The sequence below is a fragment of the Schistocerca nitens genome, chromosome 1 (genome assembly GCF_023898315.1).
Source record: "Schistocerca nitens isolate TAMUIC-IGC-003100 chromosome 1, iqSchNite1.1, whole genome shotgun sequence".
In the NCBI taxonomy this organism is placed as follows: Eukaryota; Metazoa; Arthropoda; class Insecta; order Orthoptera; family Acrididae; genus Schistocerca; species Schistocerca nitens.
In genome coordinates, this window is record NC_064614.1 from 462597919 (window position 1) to 462622343 (window position 24425).

At 45.9% G+C, this 24425-nt stretch overlaps 1 protein-coding gene across 1 annotated transcript in view; it reads left to right on the forward strand.

The window, feature by feature from the left end:
• LOC126251848 (aminopeptidase N-like) overlaps positions 1–24425 on the forward strand; it is a 255465-nt gene that overhangs the window by 13803 nt on the left and 217237 nt on the right. Inside the window, exon 2 of the mRNA XM_049952527.1 lies at positions 21896–22155. Within this exon, the coding sequence (XP_049808484.1) occupies positions 21896–22155 (260 nt within the window). The remainder of the gene's footprint in view (positions 1–21895; positions 22156–24425) is intronic.

The following is a 24425-nucleotide window of genomic DNA, read 5'->3' on the forward strand; positions in this document are numbered from 1 at the left end:
TTTGAGTGGTATTTCATATCAAACCGCCAATGTCTTCAAACGAAAAGGCATACACATATCTTTCACCACTGACAAGAAGATATGGCGGAAATTACCTCATATCTACAACACAAAAAACCATTTGCACCATATGGATGTATAAAAATTTGAGTGTTTGTGCTGTGGCCGCTTCTACATAGACCAGACACATAGATCATTTGATATTTGATCCAGGGAACGCATAACAGCACTAAAAACAAAAAATACTACTCATTAGCAATAGCTAGCCACCTGGATGAAGCGAAACACCATGATAACAGCACCAGTGTCAACATCCTACATACCAAACCTAAAGGCCAAACACTAGACTTCCGTAATACATTCAAAATATATAAACACCAAAGAAAACAACCTGACGGCATCCTAAATGACAGAAATGATACTTACGTCAATGTCATCTATGTTTTTAACAGGAGCCTACGTTATTTAATTTTAAATGCAGCATACGTGTGAGCACACATGTGCGTGTGTACACATACACACACACACACACACACACACACACACACACACACACACACACAGTCTCCATCCTCCCTTCATATTTGCCATGAATTATTCAGTTATTTGCATGTTTCTTTGATAGTTTCTAAATGAACAGTTAACTTGCCTTACTTACAAAACTCAACAGATTCTCCCAAAAACCGACACTTTGTACCCCATGCGAGCCTGATTCCTTATCAACGTATTACTCCAACGTTTACTTTGTTGTAACATCAGACGTAGGCAGGCCTAACAAATCCATAGCGCTGACATAACTAAAACTTTGCACTCCTTTTGTCACTCTTTTCATCCTCTGCATATGTTCAAATGGTTCAAATGCCTCTGAGCACTATGGGACTTAACTTCTAAGGTCATCAGTCCCCTAGAACTTAGAACTACTTAAACGCAACCACCTAAGGACATCACACACATCCATGCCCGAGGCAGGATTCGAACCTGCGGCCGTAGCGGTCGCGCAGTTCCAGACTGTAGCGCCTAGAACCTCTCGGGCACTCCGGCCGGCCTCTCTAATCTGTACCACAACCTATATTGTTATTTATGTTTAATTTCGCCACTGTTGACAGCATAGTATTATACCTAACGTTTTCAGCATGGTACCTGATTACATAAATGAGTACATAGTTCAGGCTACAGAAACTCGATAGAAAAGGATTCGTGTACACTTGACATATTTAATCGAACAGATCTCTTCGTCTATTTAACCAAAGATCTCCAAAATACCTTAAGACTTACTCTGAAATGATGGTTTTGTTCTGCTATATGTTTTTTGTAGGCCTACTTTGGAATATTTTACCTGTTTCTGCTGTATGTAATTTGTATGTACCAGTTCCTGGATACTATCTTTGTTTGCAAAGTGTGGCAGTTTATATGCCACATACAAAAAAAAAAACAAAGAAACTACGCGCTACGTAGGAATTATCCGAAGGGAATCGGTAGATGTGATGTACACGTACAGACAAACAAATGATTACAATTTCAAGAAAAAATTGGATGATTTATTCGAGAGAAAGAGCTTCATAAACTGAGGAAGTCAGCAACTCGTTGGCCCACCTCTGGCTCTTATGCATGCAGTTATTCGCCTTCACTTGGATTGATAGAGTTGTTGGATGCCCTCCTGAGGAATATCGTACCAAATTTTGTCCAATAGGTGCATTAAATCATCACGAGCCCGATCTGATTGGAGCGCGCTGGCCATAATACTCCAAACGTTCTCAGTTGGGAAGAGATTCGACGATCTTGCTGGCCAAGAAAGGGTTTGGCAAGCACGGAGGAAAACAATAGAAACTCTCGTTGTGTTCGGGTTGAATTGTAAGCCCAGGATGGCTTGACATAAGGAGCAACGTAACTGTAGATGTTCCGCTGTGCTGTAAGGGTGCCGCGGATAACAACCAAAGGAATCCTGCTATGAAAAGAGAGGGCACCCCAGCTCATCACTCCGGTTGTCAGGCCGTACGGGAAGCGACAGTCAGGTTGGTATCCCACTTCTGTCTGGGGCGTCTTGCTGGTCATTGGGGGTCAGTTCGAAGCAGGACTCATCACTAAACACAATTCTACTTCAGTCAAAGAGATTCCACGCCGAAGACGTGTCTGGAGGCAGGACAGCGGTGGGACACCAACCTCATTGTCGACCGCCGTACGACGAGGTAGCCGGGAGGGTTGCTTGGGGTGCCATTTCTTTTCATAGCAGTGTGTCATCGGCGGCACCCTTACAGCACAGCAGTACCTCGACGATATTACACACCCAGTTTTGTTGCCCTTCATGCGAACCGTCGTGGGCTTACATTTCAGCAAGATAAAGCTCACCTGAACAAGGCGAAAGTTTCTAATGCTTGTTTTAGTGCCTGCCAAACCCTACCTTGGGCAGCAAGATCGCCGGATGTCCTTCGAATTGATGACGTTTGTAGTATCATGGGCAGCGCCATCCAACCAGATCGTGATTTTGACTATTAACGCGCCAATTGGACAGAACTCGGCACGATATCCCTCAGGTGGACATCCAGCAACTCTGTCAATCAATGCGTAGTCGAATAACTGTTTGCAAAAGGGCCAGTGGTGGGCCAAAGCGTTATTGATTTGCTCAATTTGTGTAGCTATTTCTCATCCAATTTTTCTGAAATTGTTATCATTTTTGTCTGTACATGTAAATAAAGTCTACCAATTTCAGTCCCATTCGGACAATTGCTTCGTGGTGCATCTTTTTTTTTTGTCTTAGAGTGTAATTCGACAGAGAAAGAAGCCTGTGATCACTGGAGGTGTTCTGTTTTATTTGCACATTTACAATTACGTTCAGTTTTTAGTGAAAGACCTCCATATAGTCATGTTCTGATGTAGTTTTAAGTTTCTTTACTAGGCAATACCACAGGTTACCCTGCAGCACACGTGTTATATTAATACACAAAAAAATCCATATCATAATGGAGGTTTAAAAGTTTGAAATGTGTTATGGAAGTAAATTAAACAGTACATGATAACAATAAGTTTGTTGTTTCATTCGATGTTCCATTATTTCTGCACGACTGGTGAATTTCGTCCTTGTAGGCCATTCTCAGTTGCTGAAGGGGCCAACACGTCGAAGTCACTGTGACTTCCAGGAGGTCCAGTGGCACCAGGGCGTAATAAATGCGTACCGAGTAATCGTAGTGTTAGAGATTCACTGTCACGGTCATCGGCTATCAGATGTCGCTCAGGAGGCCAGTCTGTGTGCCCTCCATTTTGAATCTGCGGGCAGTAAGTGTCCTGAGTTAAGAGGTGAACAGGTTTAGCAGAATTCATTCTGGGGCACAGCCATGCCTCAGTGACGAGGACGTACGCAAACAGCTTCATCCATTTTAGCTGGATCGTATTGTGGGCCTCCACGAAGCTAGATGGATGTATCGGCGAATTGCTGCACATGTTGGGAATAATGTATAGGTGGCGTGTCGCTGCCTTCAGCAGTTGTCTGTGGAATTTTCCCTCATCTGTAGACCAGGTTCTGGACGCCTGCGTAGTACAGACGCATGTCATGATCGAGGCTATCAGCGAGCAGTGGTGGTCGACAGAGTGTCGTCAAGGGGATCATATACGAGAACAGATGGTTCAAATGGCTCTGAGCACTATGGCACTTAAAATCTGAGGTCATCAGTCCCCTAGAACTTAGAACTAATTAAACCTAACTAACCTAAGGACATCACACACATCCATGCACGAAGCAGGATTCGAATCTGCGACCATAGCGGTTGCGCTGTTGCAGACTGAAGCGCCTGGACCCGCTCGCCCACGACGGCCGGCTAATCAGAGAACATATTGCAGCTGGAATGTCATCAGGGACCATTCGGAGGCTACGATTTTATGTTGCGGCCTTCCACAGCTTAGCTGATACACGTTAAAAATGTCTATAATTCTTTTTATTAGATCTTCTAAAAAGATTCTGGAAACCGTATTAGTTGTTTGTAATCCTTTTTTTCAAGGTTACACACGGCCGATTTGACGATTTTGTAATCGCATCGTTAGATGGCAATATTTAGTTAAGTTTCCATTGGGTCATTGAAATAGTACTGTCTCCCAACTCTTGGATGGCACTTGTCTTTAGCACTGCCAGTTAAAATAGAAAACAAGGATTTAGTGGTTATAGGGCGTGTAACTGAGCACTGCAAGTGGCGTCTACCAATCAGTGCTCCAAAACCGGCGAGAACAGGAAAAAGCCACATGTAGTGACCGCGGCTATGCCTGCAGCGAGAAGGTCGTACCACCAAATGAAGTTATAGAGACAAGCAACTGACTATCGGCACCTTCCTGATCGTTTGTATGTGGGGGGGTTACACTATGCATTGATGCGGTTGTTTGGGCTTGTACTGTGACATGTGTGGTTCAATTGGTCTGAATTTGTTACCGTATACTCTTACAGTGGGGAATTATTGTTCGCGCGAATAAAGTTGACTCTCGACGCGGCGGCTGATGGGATCAACTGTAAATGGAAAATGCCTTTACGGTCGCTCCCATCAGCCACCGCGCCGAGTGTCAACTTTGTTTGCGCGTGTAATACCTGTCACGTCACTTGTCAGTAAAACTTCGTTGCCCTTGAGGCTCTTGCATTTATTTCCGGTAGTGAATATCCGATTATTTAGCAGCGGACATGATAGTTCTGAAAGCGAGAACATAGACGTGCAAGCGTTAAATTTAAAACAGAATGTTTACTGAAAATAATGATCGCCCCCGGTAGCTGAATGGTGAGCGTGACGGTTTCTCAATCCTCTGGGGCCGGGTTCGATTCCCGGCTGGTTCAAATGGCTTTGAGCACTATGGGATTTAACATCTGAGGTCATCAGTCCCCTAGAACTTAGAACTACTTAAACCTAATTAACCTAAGGACATCAGACACATCCATGCCCGAGGCAGGATTCGAACCTGCGACCGTAGCGGTCGCGCGGTTCCAGACTGTAGCGGCTACAACCGCTCTGCCACTCCGGCCGGCTGATTTCCGGCTGGGTCGGAGAATTTTCTCCGCCCAGGGACTGGGTGTTGTGCTGTCCTCGTCATCATCCTATCATCCTCATCGATTGCAGGTCGCTGAAGTGGCGTCAAATTGGAAGACCGGCACCCGACGAACGGGCTACCCGACAGGGGCCCTAGCCATACGATTAAATTAAATAAATAACTGAATATAATAACAGTCATCCTAGAAACTGCTATCGTTTTCCGAGATACTGCATACGGTCACTTTCGTAGTTGGATTTTAACTGTGAAAGTGTCCAAGATTGTGACAATACTGTTTGCGATGACTATTCAATAAAATTTGTTTTAAGTTTGACGCTTGCACGCACATGTACTAGCTTTCAGAACTGCCACGCCCACTGCCAGATAATCGGTACTTGTTGCCATCTACAGCACGTGAGTATCTTCCGTAAGGCCGAAGTTGGCCAGTCGTGTGAAATTAAATAAAGTAAATATGTGTAAACAACAGCCGACGTGGAACCATTGCGATGTTCTTCAATATTTGCACTTAGTTCAGGATTTTCTCTGTCTCATTCTGGGTTATAGTCAGTAAAGCTGATGTACTGTTTTTAAACATTTTCTCTACTTAGGCGATGCCACTAACTTATCTCGTCACTGAGTGATTGTATCGGATCGCAGGTAGCCGGCCTTCACTGAATTAGCGTACTGAATGTCGCACGCTACTGGCTACACGCCACGTTACACCGGTCCGTGTCCAAGCGCGTGTCCTAGGCCGAAAGCGACGGCTGCGGCCACGTGGACGCGCTGCGGAGGTACGGGCCGGCCTAGCGCCCAGCGAGCCGCCAGCGGCGCCGTCTCTTTTGATGAGACGGCAGACGACACCTTCGCCGGCGCAGACTGCCGGAAATTTCGAGTTCTGGCGCGTCCGCCGCGTCAGTTCGCAACGAGCCTCAAGTGGATAACGAGCCGCGCGGCCCGCCGCTAGGGCCCTTAAGGCACATCCTGTCTCACAAGCGGCAGGCCGCGTCCTTGCTGTCACCTCATCGCCATTTCGCAATGAAAGCCACCGCCGCCGCAATCGCTCCAAGTGCTCCGTGTGAACTGCCCGATTCTCACCCCTATGCGTCCCACCTCTGCGGTGCCTCATCTCTTCGCACAAGAGTGGCACTAGTAGACCCACTATGAGGACGCAGATCAGGTTTACTTTACATACACGCTGCAACAGTCTTGAGCGTTAGGTCTCTTTGAGACTGGACTTGGTGAGTTGATGTTACCCAGAATGTCTTTAAGGCGACGAAGACACTCAAATCACTTAAGAAAGGCAAGTCTTCCGGTCCAGATCGTACACCAGTAAGGTACCTTTCAGAGTATGCAGACACAATAGCGCCTTTCTTAGCAATTATGTAGAACCGCTCACTTCTACATCTACATCTACATTTATATTCCGCAAGCCACCCAACTGTGAGTGGCGGAGGGCAGTTTACGTGCCACTGTCATTACCTCCCTTTCGTGTTCTAGTCGCGTATGGTTCGCGGGAAGAACGACTGCCGGAAAGCCTCCGTGCGCCCTCGGATCTCTCTAATTTTACATTCGTGATCTCCTCGGTAGGTATAAGTAGGGGGAAGCAATATATTCGATACCTCATCCAGAAAAGCACCATCTCGAAACCTGGACAGCAAGCTACACCGCGATGCAGAGCGCCTCTCTTGCAGAGTCTGCCACTTGAGTTTGCTAAACATCTCCGTAACGCTCTCACGCTTACCAGATAACACTGTGACGAAACGCCCCGCACTTCTTCGGATCTCCTCTATCTCCTCCGTCAACCCGATCTGGTACGGATCCCACACTGATGAGCAATACTCAAGTATTGGTCGAATGAGTGTTTTGTAAGCCGCCTCCTTTGTTGATGGACTACATTTTCTAAGGACTCTCCAAATAAATCTCAGCCTGGCACCCGCCTTACCAACAATTAATTTTACATGATCATTCCACTTCAAATCGTTCCGCACGCATACTGCCAGATATTTTACAGAAGTAACTGCTACCAGTGTTTGTTCCGCTATCATATAATCATACAATGAAGGATCCTTCTTTCTATTTATTCGCAATACATTACATTTGTCTATGTTAAGGGTCAGTTGCCGCTCCCTGCACCAAGTGTCTATCCGCTGCAGATCTTCCTGCATTTCGCTACAATTTTCTAATGCTGCAACTTCTCTGTATACTACAGCATCATCCGCGAAAAGCCGCATGGAACTTCCGACACTATCTGCTTGACGAAAGGTCTGTTCCTAAAGACTGGAAAGTAGCACAGGTCACACCAATATTCAAGAAAGGAAATAGGAGTAACGCACTGAATTACAGACCCATATCACTGACCTCAATTTGCAGTAGGATTTTGGAGCATATACTGTACTCGAACATTATGAATCACCTTCAAAAAAATGACTTATTGATACATAACCGACACGGATTCAGAAAATTTCGTTCTTGTGCAACACAGCTAGCTCTTTATTCCCACGAAGTAATGAATGCTGTTGACAAGGGATCTCAGATCGATTCCATATTCATAGATTTCCAGAAGGCTTTTGATACCGTTCCTCACAAGCGTCTATTAATCAAATTGCGTGCATATGGAGTATCGTCTCAGTTGTGAGACTGGATTCGTGATTTCCTCTGAGAGAGGTCACAGTTCGTAGTGATAGACGCTAACTCGTCGATTAGAACAGAAATGATATCTGGCGTTCCGCAAGGTAGTGTCATAGACCCTCTGTTGTTCCTGATTTACATAAATGATCTAGGTGATAAGCTGATTGTTTGCAGATGATGCTGTAATTTTCCGTCTAGTAAAATCACCAGACGATCAATTCCAATTACAAAATAATCTAGAGATAATATCTGTATGGTGCGAAAAGTGGCAATTGGCACTAAACAAAGAAAAGTGCGAGGTCATCTCCATGGATACTAAAAGAAATCGGATAAATTTTGGGTATACGATAAATCGCACAAATCTAAGGGCTATCAATTCGACTAAATACCTAGGAATTACAATTACGAGCAACTTAAATTGGAAAGACCACATAGATAATATTGTGGGGAAGGTGAAACAAAGACTGCGCTTTGTGGTTCACAATGGCTCTGAGCACACTATGCGACTTAACTTCTGAGGTCATCAGTCGCCTAGAACTTAGAACTAATTAAACCTAGGTAACCTAAGGACATCACACACATCCATGCCCGAGGCAGGATTCGAACCTGCGACCGTAGCGGTCGTTCGGCTCCAGACTGTAGCGCCTAGAACCGCACGGCCACTCCGGCTGGCTGCGCTTTGTGGGCAGAACACTTAGAAGATGCAACAAACCCACTAAAGAGACAGCGTACATTATACTTGTCCGTCTTCTGCTGGAATATTGCTGCGCGGTGTGGGATCCTAACCAGGTAGGATTGACGGAGGACATCGAAAAAGAGCAAAGAAGGGCAGCTCGTTTCGTGTTATGGCGCAATAGCGGTGAGATTGTCTCTGATACGATACGCTAGTTGGGGTGGCAGTCACTGAAACAAAGGCGGTTTTCTTTGCGGCGAGATCTATTTACGAAATTTCAATCACCAACTTTCTCTTCCGAATGCGAAAATATTCTGTTGACACTCACCTACGTAGGGAGAAATGATCATCATAATAAAATAAGGGAAATCAGAGCTCGAACGGAAAGATTTAGGTGTTCCTTTTTCCCACGTGCCATTCGAGAGCGTAACCATGTAGATGTAGTTTATCAACACCTCACTGAGTTTGAACGAGGTCATGTAATAGGCTACGAGAAGCTGCATGTTCCTACTGCAATGCTGCAGAAAGACTTGGTAGGAATGTAGCCACTGTACATGGTTGCTGACAGTGGTGGCCGCGAGAATGTACGGTCGCAAGAAGACTGGCCTCCGGATGGCCACGTGGCACTACTGAGAGGGGAAGACCATCGCGTTCAGTGTGTGGCTCTAGCGCGTCACTGCATCTGCAGCAGCAGTATGAGTAGCAACTGGCAGCACAGTGACACAACGAACTGTTGCAGATCGGTTACTTCAAGGACAGCTCCGACCCAGACGCCCTGTAGCGTGCATTCCGCTGACTCCAAATCAACACCACTTACGACTTCGGTAGTGTCAAGTGAGAGCTCATTGGAGGGGAGGCTGGAGGTCTGTTGTGTTTCCTGGTGAAAGCTGGTTCTGCCTCGAGCCCGGTGATGGCCGTGCGTTTGTTAGAAGGAGGCCAGTTATGGGCCTGCAACTAACCTTCCCGCGTGCTAAACCCCCTAGCCTTACACCTGGATCTATGGTCTGGAGTGCCATTTCGTATGATAGCAGGAACACTCTCTTGGTTATCTCACGCACCCTGACTCCAAATCTGTACGTGAATCTGGTGACTAGATCTATCGTGCTGCCATTGATGAACATCATTCCAGGGGGTGTTTCCCAACAGGATAACGTCGCCTACATATCGTTGTTGTAACCCAACATGATATACTCAGTGTCGACATACAGCTTTACCCTGCTCGATCACCAGATCTGTCACTCATCGAGCACATATGGGATACTATCGGATGACAACTCCAGCATCATTCATAAAGCGCATTAACCATCCCTGTAGGCGCAACAGATATGGCGCTCCATCCCAGGAACTGACATCCGGCACCTGTACAACACAATGCACAGACGTTTGCGTGCTTGCATTCAACATTCTGGCGGTTGCACCCGTATTTCACATTTGCAATGGCTTACCTCGCGGTTACATTAACCTGTGATCTTGTAATGTTAAGCACTTAAATATGTTACCTTGACGAATGTATTCTCAAAATTTCATTATTTTACGTTAATTATTTTTTGGTGTTGTGATGTTTTCTCGTTGCTGCGCGGGGCAGCTGTGCGGTCTAGGCGTCTTGTCACGGTTCGCACGGCTCCCCTCGTCGAAGGTTCGAGTCCTACCTCGGGCATGGGTGTGTGTCTTGTACTTAGCGTAAGTTAGTTTAAGTTAGATTGAGTAGGGATGGATGACCTCAGCAGTTTCGTTCCGTAGTCTTTACCACAAATTTCCAATTTTTTCTCCGTTACTGTATTTCTATGCTCGAAGAAAGTGGTACTTTTGTTACGAGGGAAAGGTGGAAATTTATCGGACTGTGAAAGACTGTGTTTTAAAGCCAAAAAATGTACTTAATTGCTAGTCCCTTTTTAAGCCAGTAAACTAGGCGGAATATGCCATGCGCAATGACATAATTGTACATTATTCCCCCTTCGTAGGGGATCACAGTCATATAAAACTTCTTGCAAATTTCCGCAGTTTTACTGTCAATTACTATTCATTTACTTCAGACACCCATGATTTCTGCTTCGTTACCATTGTCAATTGCATGTTGATATGTTACGCTACAGCTGACTTGTCTAAGTGACATGTCATCGTCGAAAGCACATATTTCTGGTGTTATAAGCCGGTTGTAGTATTACAAGATATGAGTACATATCGAAGATACATAATATGGCTGACAGTGCGCATTGGGAATAACCATTACCACATAATATGGCGTATTTAATAGCCAATGCATTGCAGCGATCTGGATTCGTTATATTTTATGTAATTTTCTATGTTTTTATGTAATTGTATTCTGTGTACACTGTACGTAACACACGCTGAAGAGCCAAAACATTACGACCACTTGCTTAAGAGTGTGTTGGTCCATGTATGGAACGTAGTACGAGAGCGATTCTGCGTGGCATGAAACCTCTGAGCAATTTCCAGAGTTATATGACACCAAATGTCTACGCATCCCGTAAACTGCAGGTCTATGGTTTGTCGATTCGGTACTGGCGTCAGATAGCGTCCCAGATGTGTTCAGTTGGATTCGCATCAGGTGAAATTGGCAGCTAAGATAGCAATGGGAGTTCACTATTAAGCACCTCTAATCACTGTAGCACTATTCCGACCTTGTGACCCTAATAGTTATCCTGGAAGATGAAATCGCCCATGGACAAGAGGGAAAACATCAAGCATGAAGGAATGTGGGTGGTTGGTTCAAATGGCTCTGAGCACTATGGGACTTAACTTCTGTGGTCATCAGTCCCCTAGAACTTAGAACTACTTAAACCTAACTAACCTAAGGACATCACACACATCCATGCCCGAAGCAGGATTCGAACCTGCGACCGTAGCGGTCACGCGGTTCCAGACTGAAGCGCCTTTAACCGCACGGCCACACCGGCCGGCGAATGTGGGTGATTTGCAGTCATGTTTAAGTAGTCTACAGCTTGGTCCCTTCATTACATCGAATGATATGTAATATCATAATATTGTACTCATCAATAAGCGTCCATGGTGCGGTGCATATTTCGAGAAGCCTTTCGCCTGAATGACGGCGTAACCGGACAGGATCATTGATCTGGTGCAAAAAGAAGCGTCATTCATCCGACCAGGTGACACGTTTCCATTGATCCACCATCCAATCTCGATGATCTCGTTCCCACTGCAATCGTAACTGACGATGTCGTGTGGCCAACGTTGGAATCTATAAGGGTCGTCTGCTGCTCATTCCCATGTTCAAGAAAGTGTGCTGCCTGCACCAACATGTGATCTGTTGTCCGAATTCCCATATATTCCCATAAACTGCAGAGTGGGCAGGCGTTCATCCGACAATTTCTGTCATAAAGGAGGGGCGTGCTACACCTTGTCACCTGTTGTTGGTTTCACCGTCCTTCAACCACTTCCCATACAGTCTCACGACAGTAGCACGCGAACAAATGGTTGAAATGGCTCTGAGCACTATGAGACTTAACTGCCGAGGTCATCAGTCCCCTAGAACTTAGAACTACTTAAGCCTAACTAACCTAAGCACATCACACACATCCATGCCCGAGGCAGGATTCGAACCTGCGACCGTTACGATCGCGCGGTTCCAGACTGTAGCGCCTAGCACGCCAACAGCCGACCAGCAGTTTCGTTTCCGAGACACTCGTATCCAGGCGACGAGCCATAACAATCTACCTTTGTCAAAGTCGCTAATGTCAATGGATTTCCCCATTTGTGGCCAGTATCGTCGCTAGAAAGAATCCCCATTCGTGTCCTCTTCACAACACGTGGCTGCAACTCTCGCAAGTGGCATTCAATGTCGCAGTTTGCAATGGCCATAATGTTTCAGCAAATCAGTATATATGAGCTGTTGTTGAATAAGATAAATTAACAGATCATATCTGTGGTCACCCAGTTTTAATAGTGAATGTTAGTCCTTGTTCATTCATGATACGCTGAAACAGGTAAGCCGGCCGAAGTGGCCGCGCGGTTCTGGCGCTGCAGTCTGGAGCCGCGAGACCGCTACGGTCGCAGGTTCGAATCCTGCCTCGGGCATGGATGTGTGTGATGTCCTTAGGTTAGTTAGGTTTAACTAGTTCTAAGTTCTAGGGGACTAATGACCTCAGCAGTTGGGTCCCATAGTGCTCAGAGCCATTTTTTGAAACAGGTAATGGACACTCTCTTACACTGTCCGCGAGGGCATATGATTTCATCAGGACAGTCACAATGCTCGTGAGGATCTAAACAAGAAATGGCCTCATCCAATGACCACTGTGAGCACCATACCTCACTTCTGAGGGTTTCTTCCCATTACAGGGTTACATAAAATCAATATCAATAGCATTAGCATATGAGATCCAGTAGAAACGGATGATTCGTTTTCGGAGCTTGCTGTCTCACTGAACAACAGGGGTGTGTATTGTGTATTGAACAGGAGACCTAGAAACGACGGAGAGGCATCGTCCCGCCGTAGCCCACAGTGGTCCACAACCCCACAACAGGCCACAGCAGTCCATCCATTCCACCGCCAACTCACACTGAACCCAGGGTTATCGTGCGGTTCGGCCCCCAGTGGACCTCCCACCCCCTACCCCCTCCCCCGGGAACGTCTCATACCAGACGAGTGTACCCCAAATGTTTGTGTGGTAGAGTAATTATGGTGTACTCGTACGTGGAGACAGTGTTTGTGCAGCAATCGCCGACATATAACTGAGGCGGAATAAGGGGAACCAGCCCGCATTCGCTGAGGCAGATGGAAAACCGCCTTAAAAACCATCCACACGCTGGCTGGCACACCAGACCTCGACAAAAATCCTCCGGCCGGATTTGTGCCAGGGATCGGCACGTCTTCTTCTCACTCGGGAAGCAGCGCGTTAAACCGCGCGGCTAGCCGGCTGGGCTGAACAACTGGGGTATTACGGAGAGTGTAGCAAAAGTGCATGCGACGTTCTAGTGCATACATTGAGTCTGGCGGTGGCAACCATTTTATGTAATATTTGTTGGTTTTACGTTATAGCATTCATACAGTATACATAATTGTAGCATCCATACAGCAGACACGACTTGCACTTGAACAGTCATGAAATTGAATGATGTAATTATCACAAGCGGCTGTAACATTATGAGGAATACAATTTATTTTTTGTGTGATCAATTCTTTGACTGGCATGATGCGCCCCTCCACAATATCCTCTCCTCTTCCAACCCCCTCATCTCGGTGTAGCACTTATCCCAACATCCACAGTTGGATATACACTCCTGGAAATTGAAATAAGAACACCGTGAATTCATTGTCCCAGGAAGGGGAAACTTTATTGACACATTCCTGGGGTCAGATACATCACATGATCACACTGACAGAACCACAGGCACATAGACACAGGCAACAGAGCATGCACAATGTCGGCACTAGTACAGTGTATATCCACCTTTCGCAGCAATGCAGGCTGCTATTCTCCCATGGAGACGATCGTAGAGATGCTGGATGTAGTCCTGTGGAACGGCTTGCCATGCCATTTCCACCTGGCGCCTCAGTTGGACCAGCGTTCGTGCTGGACGTGCAGACCGCGTGAGACGACGCTTCATCCAGTCCCAAACATGCTCAATGGGGGACAGATCCGGAGATCTTGCTGGCCAGGGTAGTTGACTTACACCTTCTAGAGCACGTTGGGTGGCACGGGATACATGCGGACGTGCATTGTCCTGTTGGAACAGCAAGTTCCCTTGCCGGTCTACGAATGGTAGAACGATGGGTTCGATGACGCTTTGGATGTACCGTGCACTATTCAGTGTCCCCTCGACGATCACCAGTGGTGTACGGCCAGTGTAGGGGATCGCTCCCCACACCATGATGCCGGGTGTTGGCCCTGTGTGCCTCGGTCGTATGCAGTCCTGATTGTGGCGCTCACCTGCACGGCGCCAAACACGCATACGACCATCATTGGCACCAAGGCAGAAGCGACTCTCATCGCTGAAGACGACACGTCTCCATTCGTCCCTCCATTCACGCCTGTCGCGACACCACTGGAGGCGGGCTGCACGATGTTGGGGCGTGAGCGGAAGACGGCCTAACGGTGTGCGGGACCGTAGCCCAGCTTCATGGAGACGGTTGCGAATGGTCCTCGCCGATACCCCAGGAGCAACAGTGTCCCTAATTTGCTGGGAAGTGGCGGTGCGGTCCCCTACGGCACTGCGTAGGATCCTACGGTCTTGGCGTGCATCCGTGCGTCGCTGCGGTCCGGTCCCAGGTCGACGGGCACATGCACCTTCCGCCGACCACTGGCGACAACATCGATGTACTGTGGAGACCTCACGCCCCACGTGTTGAGCAATTCGGCGGTACGTCCACCCGGCCTCCCGCATGCCCACTATACGCCCTCGCTCAAAGTCCGTCAACTGCACATACGGTTCACGTCCACGCTGTTGCGGCATGCTACCAGTGTTAAAGACTGCGATGGAGCTCCGTATGCCACGGCAAACTGGCTGACACTGACGGCGGCGGTGCACAAATGCTGCGCAGCTAGCGCCATTCGACGGCCAACACCGCGGTTCCTGGTGTGTCCGCTGTGCCGTGCGTGTGATCATTGCTTGTACAGCCCTCTCGCAGTGTCCGGAGCAAGTATGGTGGGTCTGACACACCGGTGTCAATGTGTTCTTTTTTCCATTTCCAGGAGTGTATTTCCGTCATTGCTTCTTCGATTTGACGAATAAACAGTAGTCTTACAGGCTTTTTAGTCCATGCTCTCCGTTCTTGGTCTTCCAGTCTTATTGTTCGCTCATGGTTCTTCTAGATATTGTGAATCATCCTTTTCCTATAGCCGACTCCTATTTTTCTCAGAATTTCGAAACATCTTGAACTATTTTATAGTTTCGAAGACATTTTCTAGGTCAACGAATCCTATGAACGTGTTTTGATTTTTCTTAAATTTTGCTACCATTATCAACCGCAACATCAGAACTGCCTCTCTGGTGCCTTTACCCTTCTTTTTCTTTGCTATAGCTCTTGCTATCTTCAGAAGTGTGTGGTTGACATTTTTCCGAAAGTCTGATGGTATGTCTCCAGACTCATAGATACTAAAAATCAACCTGAATTGTCACTTTACTGCCGCTTCCCCCCACAACTATTTTAGAAATGACTAAGGAATTGCCCGCATCTCGTGGTCGTGCGGTAGCGTTCTCGCTTCCCACGCTCGGGTTCCCGGGTTCGATTCCCGGCGGGGTCTGGGATTTTCTCTGCCTCGTGATGGCTGGGTGTTGTGTGATGTCCTTAGGTTAGTTAGGTTTAAGTAGTTCTAAGTTCTAGGGGACTGATGACCATAGATGTTTAGTCCAATAGTGCTCAGAGCCATATGAACCATTTTTTTTTGACTAAGGAATGCTATCAGTCCCTTCTGTCTTAATTGATCTCAAGTCTTCCAAAACTCTGTTAAACTCTAATACTAGATCTCCTACGTATTTCATGTCGTACTCCCATTTCTCCCTGAATCACATCAGACAAGCCCTACTCATCGTAGAGCTCTTCGATGGGGTCTTTCGACCCATCTGCTCCAAGCTTAATAGTGGAAGTCTCCTCGCACTGTTGATGTTGTCGTCGTTTCTTCTAATTTCCCAAAGGTTGTTTTGACTTTTTTATATGCTGAATAAGTTCTTCAAAGTGACTATTTCGATTTCTTCATTTTTTCCTGTAGTCCTTCCACCTTACATTTCCTGCTCTTCCTATTTATTTCATTCCCTAAGTGACTTATTTTGCAGGATTCCTCTTTTGTCCTGAACATTTTTGTACTTCGTTCTTTCAATTTTCAATTGAAGCATTTCTTCTATTACCCAAGTTTTTTCACAATTAATTCCCTTCTGCCTATATTTATCTGTCCAGCTGTTTTGATTGATCTTTTTAGAAATGTCAGTTCTACTTCAGCTGTACCGCCTAATGTGTTATTCATTATGACAATATCTACAGCTTCAGAGAACTTCAAACTCACCTCACCATTCCTTAGTACTTCAGCGTCCCGCTTCCTTACGCTCTGATACTTCCTGATGATTCTCTCACACTTCAACATACTCTTCATCATTACTAAATTGTTATCTGCTCCTAAGGACGCCTTAGAGTCTAGTATGTGATTTAAGAATCTCTGTCTCGCCACGCTATAGTCCAGCTGGTAACTTTCTGTCTCTCCAGGTATTTTCCAAGTATACGTCCACCTCTTGTGTTTTCTGATCAGTGTATTTGCTATTACTAGCTCAAATTTATTGCAGAACTTAATTAGTCTGTCTTCTCTCTCATTCATCACCAGTACCAAGTCCATGTACTCTCGTAACTCGGTCTTCTATTCCTTCCCCTACCACAGCGTGGCAATCCCCCATGATTAATACATTTTACCTACCTTTACGTACTGAGTTATTGCTTTAATGTTCTCATATATTTGCTCTTTTTTTTCACTTTCTACTAATGACGGCAGCTTGCACAACCAAGCTACTGTTTTGATGTTGGTTTATTGTTGATTCTGATGAGTGTAATTCCAACACTGAACTGTTCACAATAACTGACTTCCTATTCACAAAGAATTCTACTCCTGTTTTAGCGTTTCCTGCAGCAGCTGATATTATACTACATTCAGCTGACTACGTTACATTATTTTCTTTTCATTTTACTTCACTGAACCCCACTATATCTAGAATGGGCCTTTGCCTTTCACTTTCTAGTTTTTTCTATCTTCTCTACCGCATTTCGACTTCTGATTACTCCATGCTCCGACTCGTGGATCGTTACCTTTTTGTTTTATTAACCTGAAACGTCGTCACTGGGTTGGAAAGAAACGTGTTTACTGCTTTGGTTGGCTTTCAGATGTAAAAACAGCTTTTTACAAAACGCATAGGAGTGTGTTTTTGTCTGATTTCCACTTGCGCATTTTATAAAGGTACGAAAAACAATTACCTTTCTGTACTGTGTTTTATCTTACACACTCGCTCTCCTCCCTCCATTTCACCTCTATATCCCAGCTATTATCCACACCTTCCCACCCGCCTTTTTCCATTTCATTGTCAACCCAATCTCAGTTCCCCTACTTTACATTCACTGTTTACTACCATGAAGTCATGTTTGCTCTTCCCTGCATTCACTCTGCATTAACCAACACACTGCTTCTTCATATCACTTACATATTTACATAAATTAAAATGGGCATAACAAAAGACTTAGTGCGCATATTGAAAATCACAGATAAAAAGGACATTTGTAGATAAAGTGAAAGTCATAACCAGCAAATAACTTGGCAGTCCTACACACATCAACGAAAGTTTTGCATCACCTCGATACGCCCTGCATAGCTAATGTGACTGCTCCTGTACCGCTCGGAAGGTCGCCTCTGACACAAAGTTACCATGAGCGTTACCTGCCAGTAGAACGCCGCACTTGAATGGACTGCAATACCTCAGTTAAAGTAAAGCACCAGTAGGGATGCATTAGAGACGTCTGTGGAACAAAAGAGTAACCATCCATTATGACACGAAGGGGAATTGAGGCCAATGATCGGGTTCGAAGAGTCATGTCACCCAGGGAAGTTGCCCGACTTGTGCAACGGAGTCGAATCAGCCTAAGTTAAAAGGCAGTGTTGAGGACTTACACCACACAGGCCGTCCACGTTCGACAGGTGCACAGGATGGCCGAAATCTACGACTTTTGAATGAAAGAAACCGTGGGCTAAGTGCTCCTGAACTGAACTCGGAGTTCGAAGAGGCCGCAGGACGTCATGTATCGCATCGGACTGATAGGAGATCATTGCATGATGCGGATCTCCATTCCCGACTGTCGCGTCGAGCACCAGTTAGTACACCAAGACACCAGGACCTTCGTTACAAATGGGCAAGAAATAATGCAGAATCGACGTCCCAGGATTGGCGTCGGGTGCTATTTATGGACGAAACTCGAATCTGTTTGCATCCTGAAAATCGCAGACAACGTGTTTGGAGACAACCCGTAATATCGAACGCCTCTAATAATGTGTTCCACATATGCAACAAGTTGGTGGTAGAGTGATATCCTGGGCTGGCACTACATGGGGCCACCCTGAATCTCTCGTGGTTGTTGAGGATAACGTGCCTCCTCTACGGCACAGGGACGACATTGTCGGCCGGCCGCTGTGGCCGAGCGGTTCTAGGTGCTTCAGTTCAGAACCACGTGGCTGCTACGGTCGTAGGTTCGAATCCTGCCTCGGGCATGGATGTGTGTGATGTCCTTAGGTTATGTAGGTTTAAGTAGTTCCAAGTCTAGGGGACTGATGACCTCAGATGTTAAGTCCCATAGTACTTAGAGCCATTTGAACCATTTTTTGACGACATTCCGTCGCCAATAGTGGAAACGTATCACCAACATTTTGGTGACAATTTCACCTTCGCTGATGTGTTCTAATCGGGCTCTTGTCCTGAACACGTTCCTTCCTCATGTTAGGATCACCAGAATGAAGTAGCCTGACTGTTCTCCGGACATGAAACCAGTCGAACCTGTGTGGGATCGATTCAGAGGGGCCGTTTTTGGACGTCGACTGCGCGACTTACGCAGAACCGCCGTTGGAGAGTGGGGCAACTTGGACGAAAGCTGGCTTGACGATCTCATCGATGGTAGGGCACGACGGATTCAAGGCTGCATCCGAGCAAGGGGATGTTCCACCGCCTGCTCACATTGGTCAGGAGCGCTGTGAACCCTCCCCCCTCCCCTATGGAAAATGGACTATTTTGTCGTTACACAAATACTGTTTTTTTGTTTGGTGATCTGGACAGTTGCAAATAAATACATAAGCACGCCTCACAGCCAGTTTTTGTGTTCTGTGGCATGAATTTCGTAATAAAGGAGTGATGATAAACCTCTGGTGGTGTATGCAGGCATAAAAAACATGGACATATTTTCAGCCAGGAGAACACTGTTGATGCCATATTTTGTCTTCTTTCACTCCAAGAAAATATGTGCTGCTGCAAGACATAGTGAAATTAGACCAAAAGCATGAATGGCAAACCCTGCAATGTGCAAGCATACGACACTTTCAGAGGTAAGTGGAAATCCCAGAAAAATTCCATAATAAAATGCCATTCTTCTATATGATCTGCGCCGAACTGTTTTTAAATCTAGTAACAAACCAAAATTGTAAATATAAGAGTTAGTCAAATGAAAGCAAGCAGTAAATAAACTGTTCAATATTTCAAAAGTAAATGCCATAATTTTAATACATTTACCCCATTGTGAGTCAAGTCGGTCAATGCCATCGTGAAAAACCTTTCATGGTTGACTGCGGAACCATGACTGTACCCAGACGTGCACCCCTTCGTCCATAGCCACGAATGTCTTTCTTCAGGACTCCAAAAATATGAAAATCGAATGGGGAGAGAACAGGACTGTATGGAAAATATGTAGTACTCGAAACAACCTAGGAAACATGTGCGTCCACCCACTTGTGGTCGTCGATTTGCTTCGAAGAGGGGCATGCCTGGGTACAATTATGGGTCCTTAACCAACCGCGAACACTTTTCCATGAACGTATCGACCGTCTTGTCTCACAGTGGGATACATGTATTGACAGCTGTGGCAGTATTTTTGAAATAGTACTCTGTTTACTTACTGTTTTCCAGTCTGTCTCGTTTTCATTTGACTGTCCCTTAGAAGTTTAATTCCAGACCACTGACTACATAACTGACCAATAAAACAAAACTCACAAAGTACAGAAGTACGCATTTTTGGAGTGTGCAGTGACCACTTTTCGTCAAAACCGCTGGGGAGTTCATTTTTTTGCTCAGAAGAGGTCGTCAGTATTTACCACATTTCGGGCGGTCGAAGATGACAGAATCGAAGCGAACGCCCTGCAATCTTTCTCAAACAATTTTACTGAAATTATTTGGTAAAAAATTCATTTTTGCGTTACTTATACTTTTGTGTCCGGTTCATTATGATGTGACCATCATAATGTTAATGGTTATAGTTACTGTGATATTTACGTGGAAGTAAGACACTGCAAGGAATTAGAAAAAGTTTGCAATTAAAAATAAATATCGTTTATTGCATGTTACATAGTATTTTGCTGCATATGAAATTTAGCTAACATATCGAATTTTCCTTTAGTTTAGGGTAGAGGTCTCAATCTGCCACCAATCTCGAGAAAATTGATCTAATGTACCGAACTCATTTGCTATCGCACCGCGCCAACGATTAAACCAGAGTGAAATAACCACAACAGTCCTCATATAAACGATTTGAGACATAGAAAAAAGAGAAGAGTATTTTGCCATGTATTTATTATGCGAAACTTTATTATCTACCTTGTTATTCCACTAACTACAGATTTATTTCATGGAAGAATTTAATTTTTAAGGCTGTCTATAACTGGTGAAACGAGAAATGCTATGGGTTTTGGAACAACATAATTTGAGACATTACACTTTTATTTTGTACCGAGCACGTGCTATTCCATAAGCTACTGGCCTTGTTGTACGTTGTATGTTAACCAGGGACCTAGAAATGTCGGAGACGCACCGTCCTCGCCACAGCCGCAGTGGTCCGCAACCCCACGACGACTACCGCAGTCCACTCCACCTCTCCGCCGTCTCACACCGAACCCAGGGTTATTGTGCAGTTCGGCCTCCGGCGCCCCCCCCCCCCACCCTCACGCCCCCCAGGGAACGTCCCACACTATCACACTCGACGAGTGTAGCCCCTATGTTTGCGTGGGAGAGTAATGGTGGTGTACGCGTAAGTGGAGAACTTGTTTGCGCAGCAATCGCCGGCATAGTGTAGCTGAGGCGGAATAAGGGGAACCAGCCCGCATTCGCCGAGGCAGATGGAAAACCACCTAAAAACCATCCACAGAATGGCCGGCTCACCAGACCTCGACACAAGTTCGCCAGGCGGATTCGTGCCGGGGACCAGACGTTCCTTTTCACTTCGGAAAGCCGTACGTCAGACCACTCGGCTAACCGGGCGGGCGCTACTGGCCTTACTTTTCCTCAGTTCCTCACTTAATAAACTTAACAAACCACTGTTTCATAATTCCCTCGCAATTGTGTCTGCACAATGTGTGTTTTGTAAACGCCGCTGTGTTTTGGGAAAAGAAGCAAATTTTAACATGGAAACAAGAGAAATGTGTAGGTTTTATTGAAAATTCGCCACTCACGACGCTTCTCTGAAAGTTATAAGCGAAAATAAATAGATGCATTTTCAGCGGAATTAGTTTTAGATACTAACCAAAGCAGAGGGGACACATCTTTTTGAATGATCACCTTGGAAATGTCGGCGTGGAGGGACTCCACTTCATATTAAAAAAAAGTGTGAGCTCAATTTAGAACGGCACTTCCCCTCTAGCGCTCGGCATTTCCTCTACAGCGCCTGCCCATGACCCCCACCACTACCACTCACCCCACGCGCGCCCTGCCGACCGCGCATCTACCAGCTACGTTATTTTGTGCCGACACTACTAGTTGCAAATAACGTAATTCAAAAACGTTTAACGTCGTGTTTCTGCGTGTGGACACCTGCATGAGCCGCCGCTGCACTCGAGGTATCGGACGACACAGCACCTGCCGCGGCCCGTCACGTCACCGCCCGTGTGTTGTGTTTGGCAGGAGCAGCGCGTGCGGCGCGGACTGGACCTGCGCGACCCGGCGCACGGCAACGCCAAGGACTTCCGCCTGCCCGACGGCGCGCGGCCGCTCGCCTACCGGCTGCACCTGCGCGCCGACCCGGAGCCCGGCCGCTTCTCGGGCCGCGTCGCCATCAACGTGACGTGCGACGCGCCGACGCGCGCCGTCACCCTGCACGTGCACGAGTCGCTGCAGGTGGCGCACCACCAAGTGCGCCTCTCGCCCGCCTCTGCCAACTACAGGTCAGCGCCGACACGAATAACAGTCTACCATACCAAACTATAACAACTATTTCAATGTTCCTCTGGAGCAAGAGAGACTTTACCAGTGAGATGCCACGTTTATATTTTTTATTAATTAATCCTTAACTCCTTCCCCATCCACATTCAACTGAGTTACACTGTCATCTGTAGTTTCCCGGTTCAGAACGTTCTCAAAATGTTTTCTCCATCTCTGCACTTGGTCTTCTCCTACAAGATATGCCAATTAACGTAGAGGCGCCATCCAGGGAAGAAATCGCCGAACAAATAAAAAACGGAAAAGGTCCAGGCCTGGACAACATCAACCAGAGTTACTTAACAGCAGAAATTTTACATCCACTCCTGACAGGCATATGGATGAATGAACAAGTACCAAGTGACTGGAACAGAGGCTTGATCATCAAGTTCACCAAGAAAGGAGACCCATCCTGTGGTGTGCGTACTGTAAGACGTTCAGTGCACACACCATCAGATTATTTGACTTGTCGCTCTAACGAAGTAGGCGAGTGTCAGAAATACGTCTCGTGGTCTTATCGTGGCGTGTTTATCTTCTGCCGTTAGGTCAGACGATTGAAATGCCACTTGCACACTTAGAGTAGCAGATTGACGGTGACCAACTTTAAACAGAACTTGATTAATTTTCAAACACATTTATTAAAATAATAACAAGCATAAAAATTACTTAACTTGGTTCTGGATGCTATTTACAATTGACAATCTTAAGTTCCTTTGGTATTGGTAAGTTAATCTTATTCTCACATATATCTCTGATACTTGTCAAAAGTGTCTATACATTTATCTTCATGGCTATGTACCAGAATATGGTAATCTTATTAGGCGCAGACTGAAACTTGACTGTAGACTGGTACAGAAAAATATAGAACTCGTGCAGACTGTTGCAGACAAATGCAAACTGACTAACCGGAGGTCTGTAATCTCGTTATAATACCTCGCGCGTTCATGTATCACTGCGCGAGTGTGATCCGCGAGGAGAAAAGGTTCTACGTTAGCAGCAATCTCACTGGCTGCGTTACATATTAATACGCGGATCGGCGGAAGCAGAATTTGGTCCGTCTCTATGGCAGCGTCATCTCGTAGTGCGGAGACGGACGAGCGGTGCGCCTGCGCTGTTGTGCTTAGCGGGGCGCGCTCTAGTGGGAAAGTTGTGTACGCGCTGACTACGCGGAACTATGTACACAACATATCCGTTTGTGATCATTGGAGAGGCATCACCCTGCTGTCAATCCCAAGAAAGATCCTTTCACGAATAATCCTAAATAGGATAAAAGCACATGTAGACAAGAAAGTAAGAAGGGAACAAGCAGGATTCAGGGAAGGTCGCTCTTGCATTGACCAGATAAACACCTTGAGAATAATAGCAGAACATTCATATGAATACCAGTCACCACTTTACATGCTGTTTGTAGATTCTGAAAAGGAATTTGACAGAATAACTAGAACAAAAATTTGGAGTTCACTGCGAACTTTTGGAATCCCCAAGAAAATAAGAGCTCTCGTCAAGTGCATGTATGAATACTACACATGCCAGATTCAACACCAGGGTCTGCTTTCAGATCAAATAGCAGTGAAAACGGGAGTTAAGCAAGGTTGCATTCTCTCACCGATACTTTTTAACATAGTACTTAATCTTGTAATGGTTAAGCAACAGATAAAGTGTGAGGAATAAAATGGAGCAATGGGACACATATAGAAGACCTAGACTTTGCAGATGACCTTTGCCTTTTATCCCACAACCTCAACGACATGAAAGAGAAGCTAGAAGATCAGAAATCTGCAGCGAAGTTGGGTTGAAAATTAACGCCCAAAAATCTAAAGACATGCGGGCAAGTGATAACAGCACTTTATAGCTTAAGCTTGGGAGCCAGATAATTGAAAAGGTGGATACGTTTTGCTACCTTGGAAGCATGGTTACACCAGATGGCGGCGCAACAGGGTATATTAACAGCCGCATCAACAAAGCAAGAGGAGCTTTGACAACTCTACGCTCTATCTGGAGATCAAAGGAAATATCACTGAGGACCAAATTGCGGATATTTGAAAGTAATGTAAAATCTGTGCTCCTTTATGGATGTGAAACATGGAAAGTGACAAAACAGTTAATCCACAAGCTGCAGACATTCAACAACAGATGCCTGAGGAACATCCTGGGGATACGGTGGTTAAATGTCATCTATAATGAAACTCTTTGGGAAAGAACAAACCAAAAGCCAATTGAGCTGCAAATCAGAAGC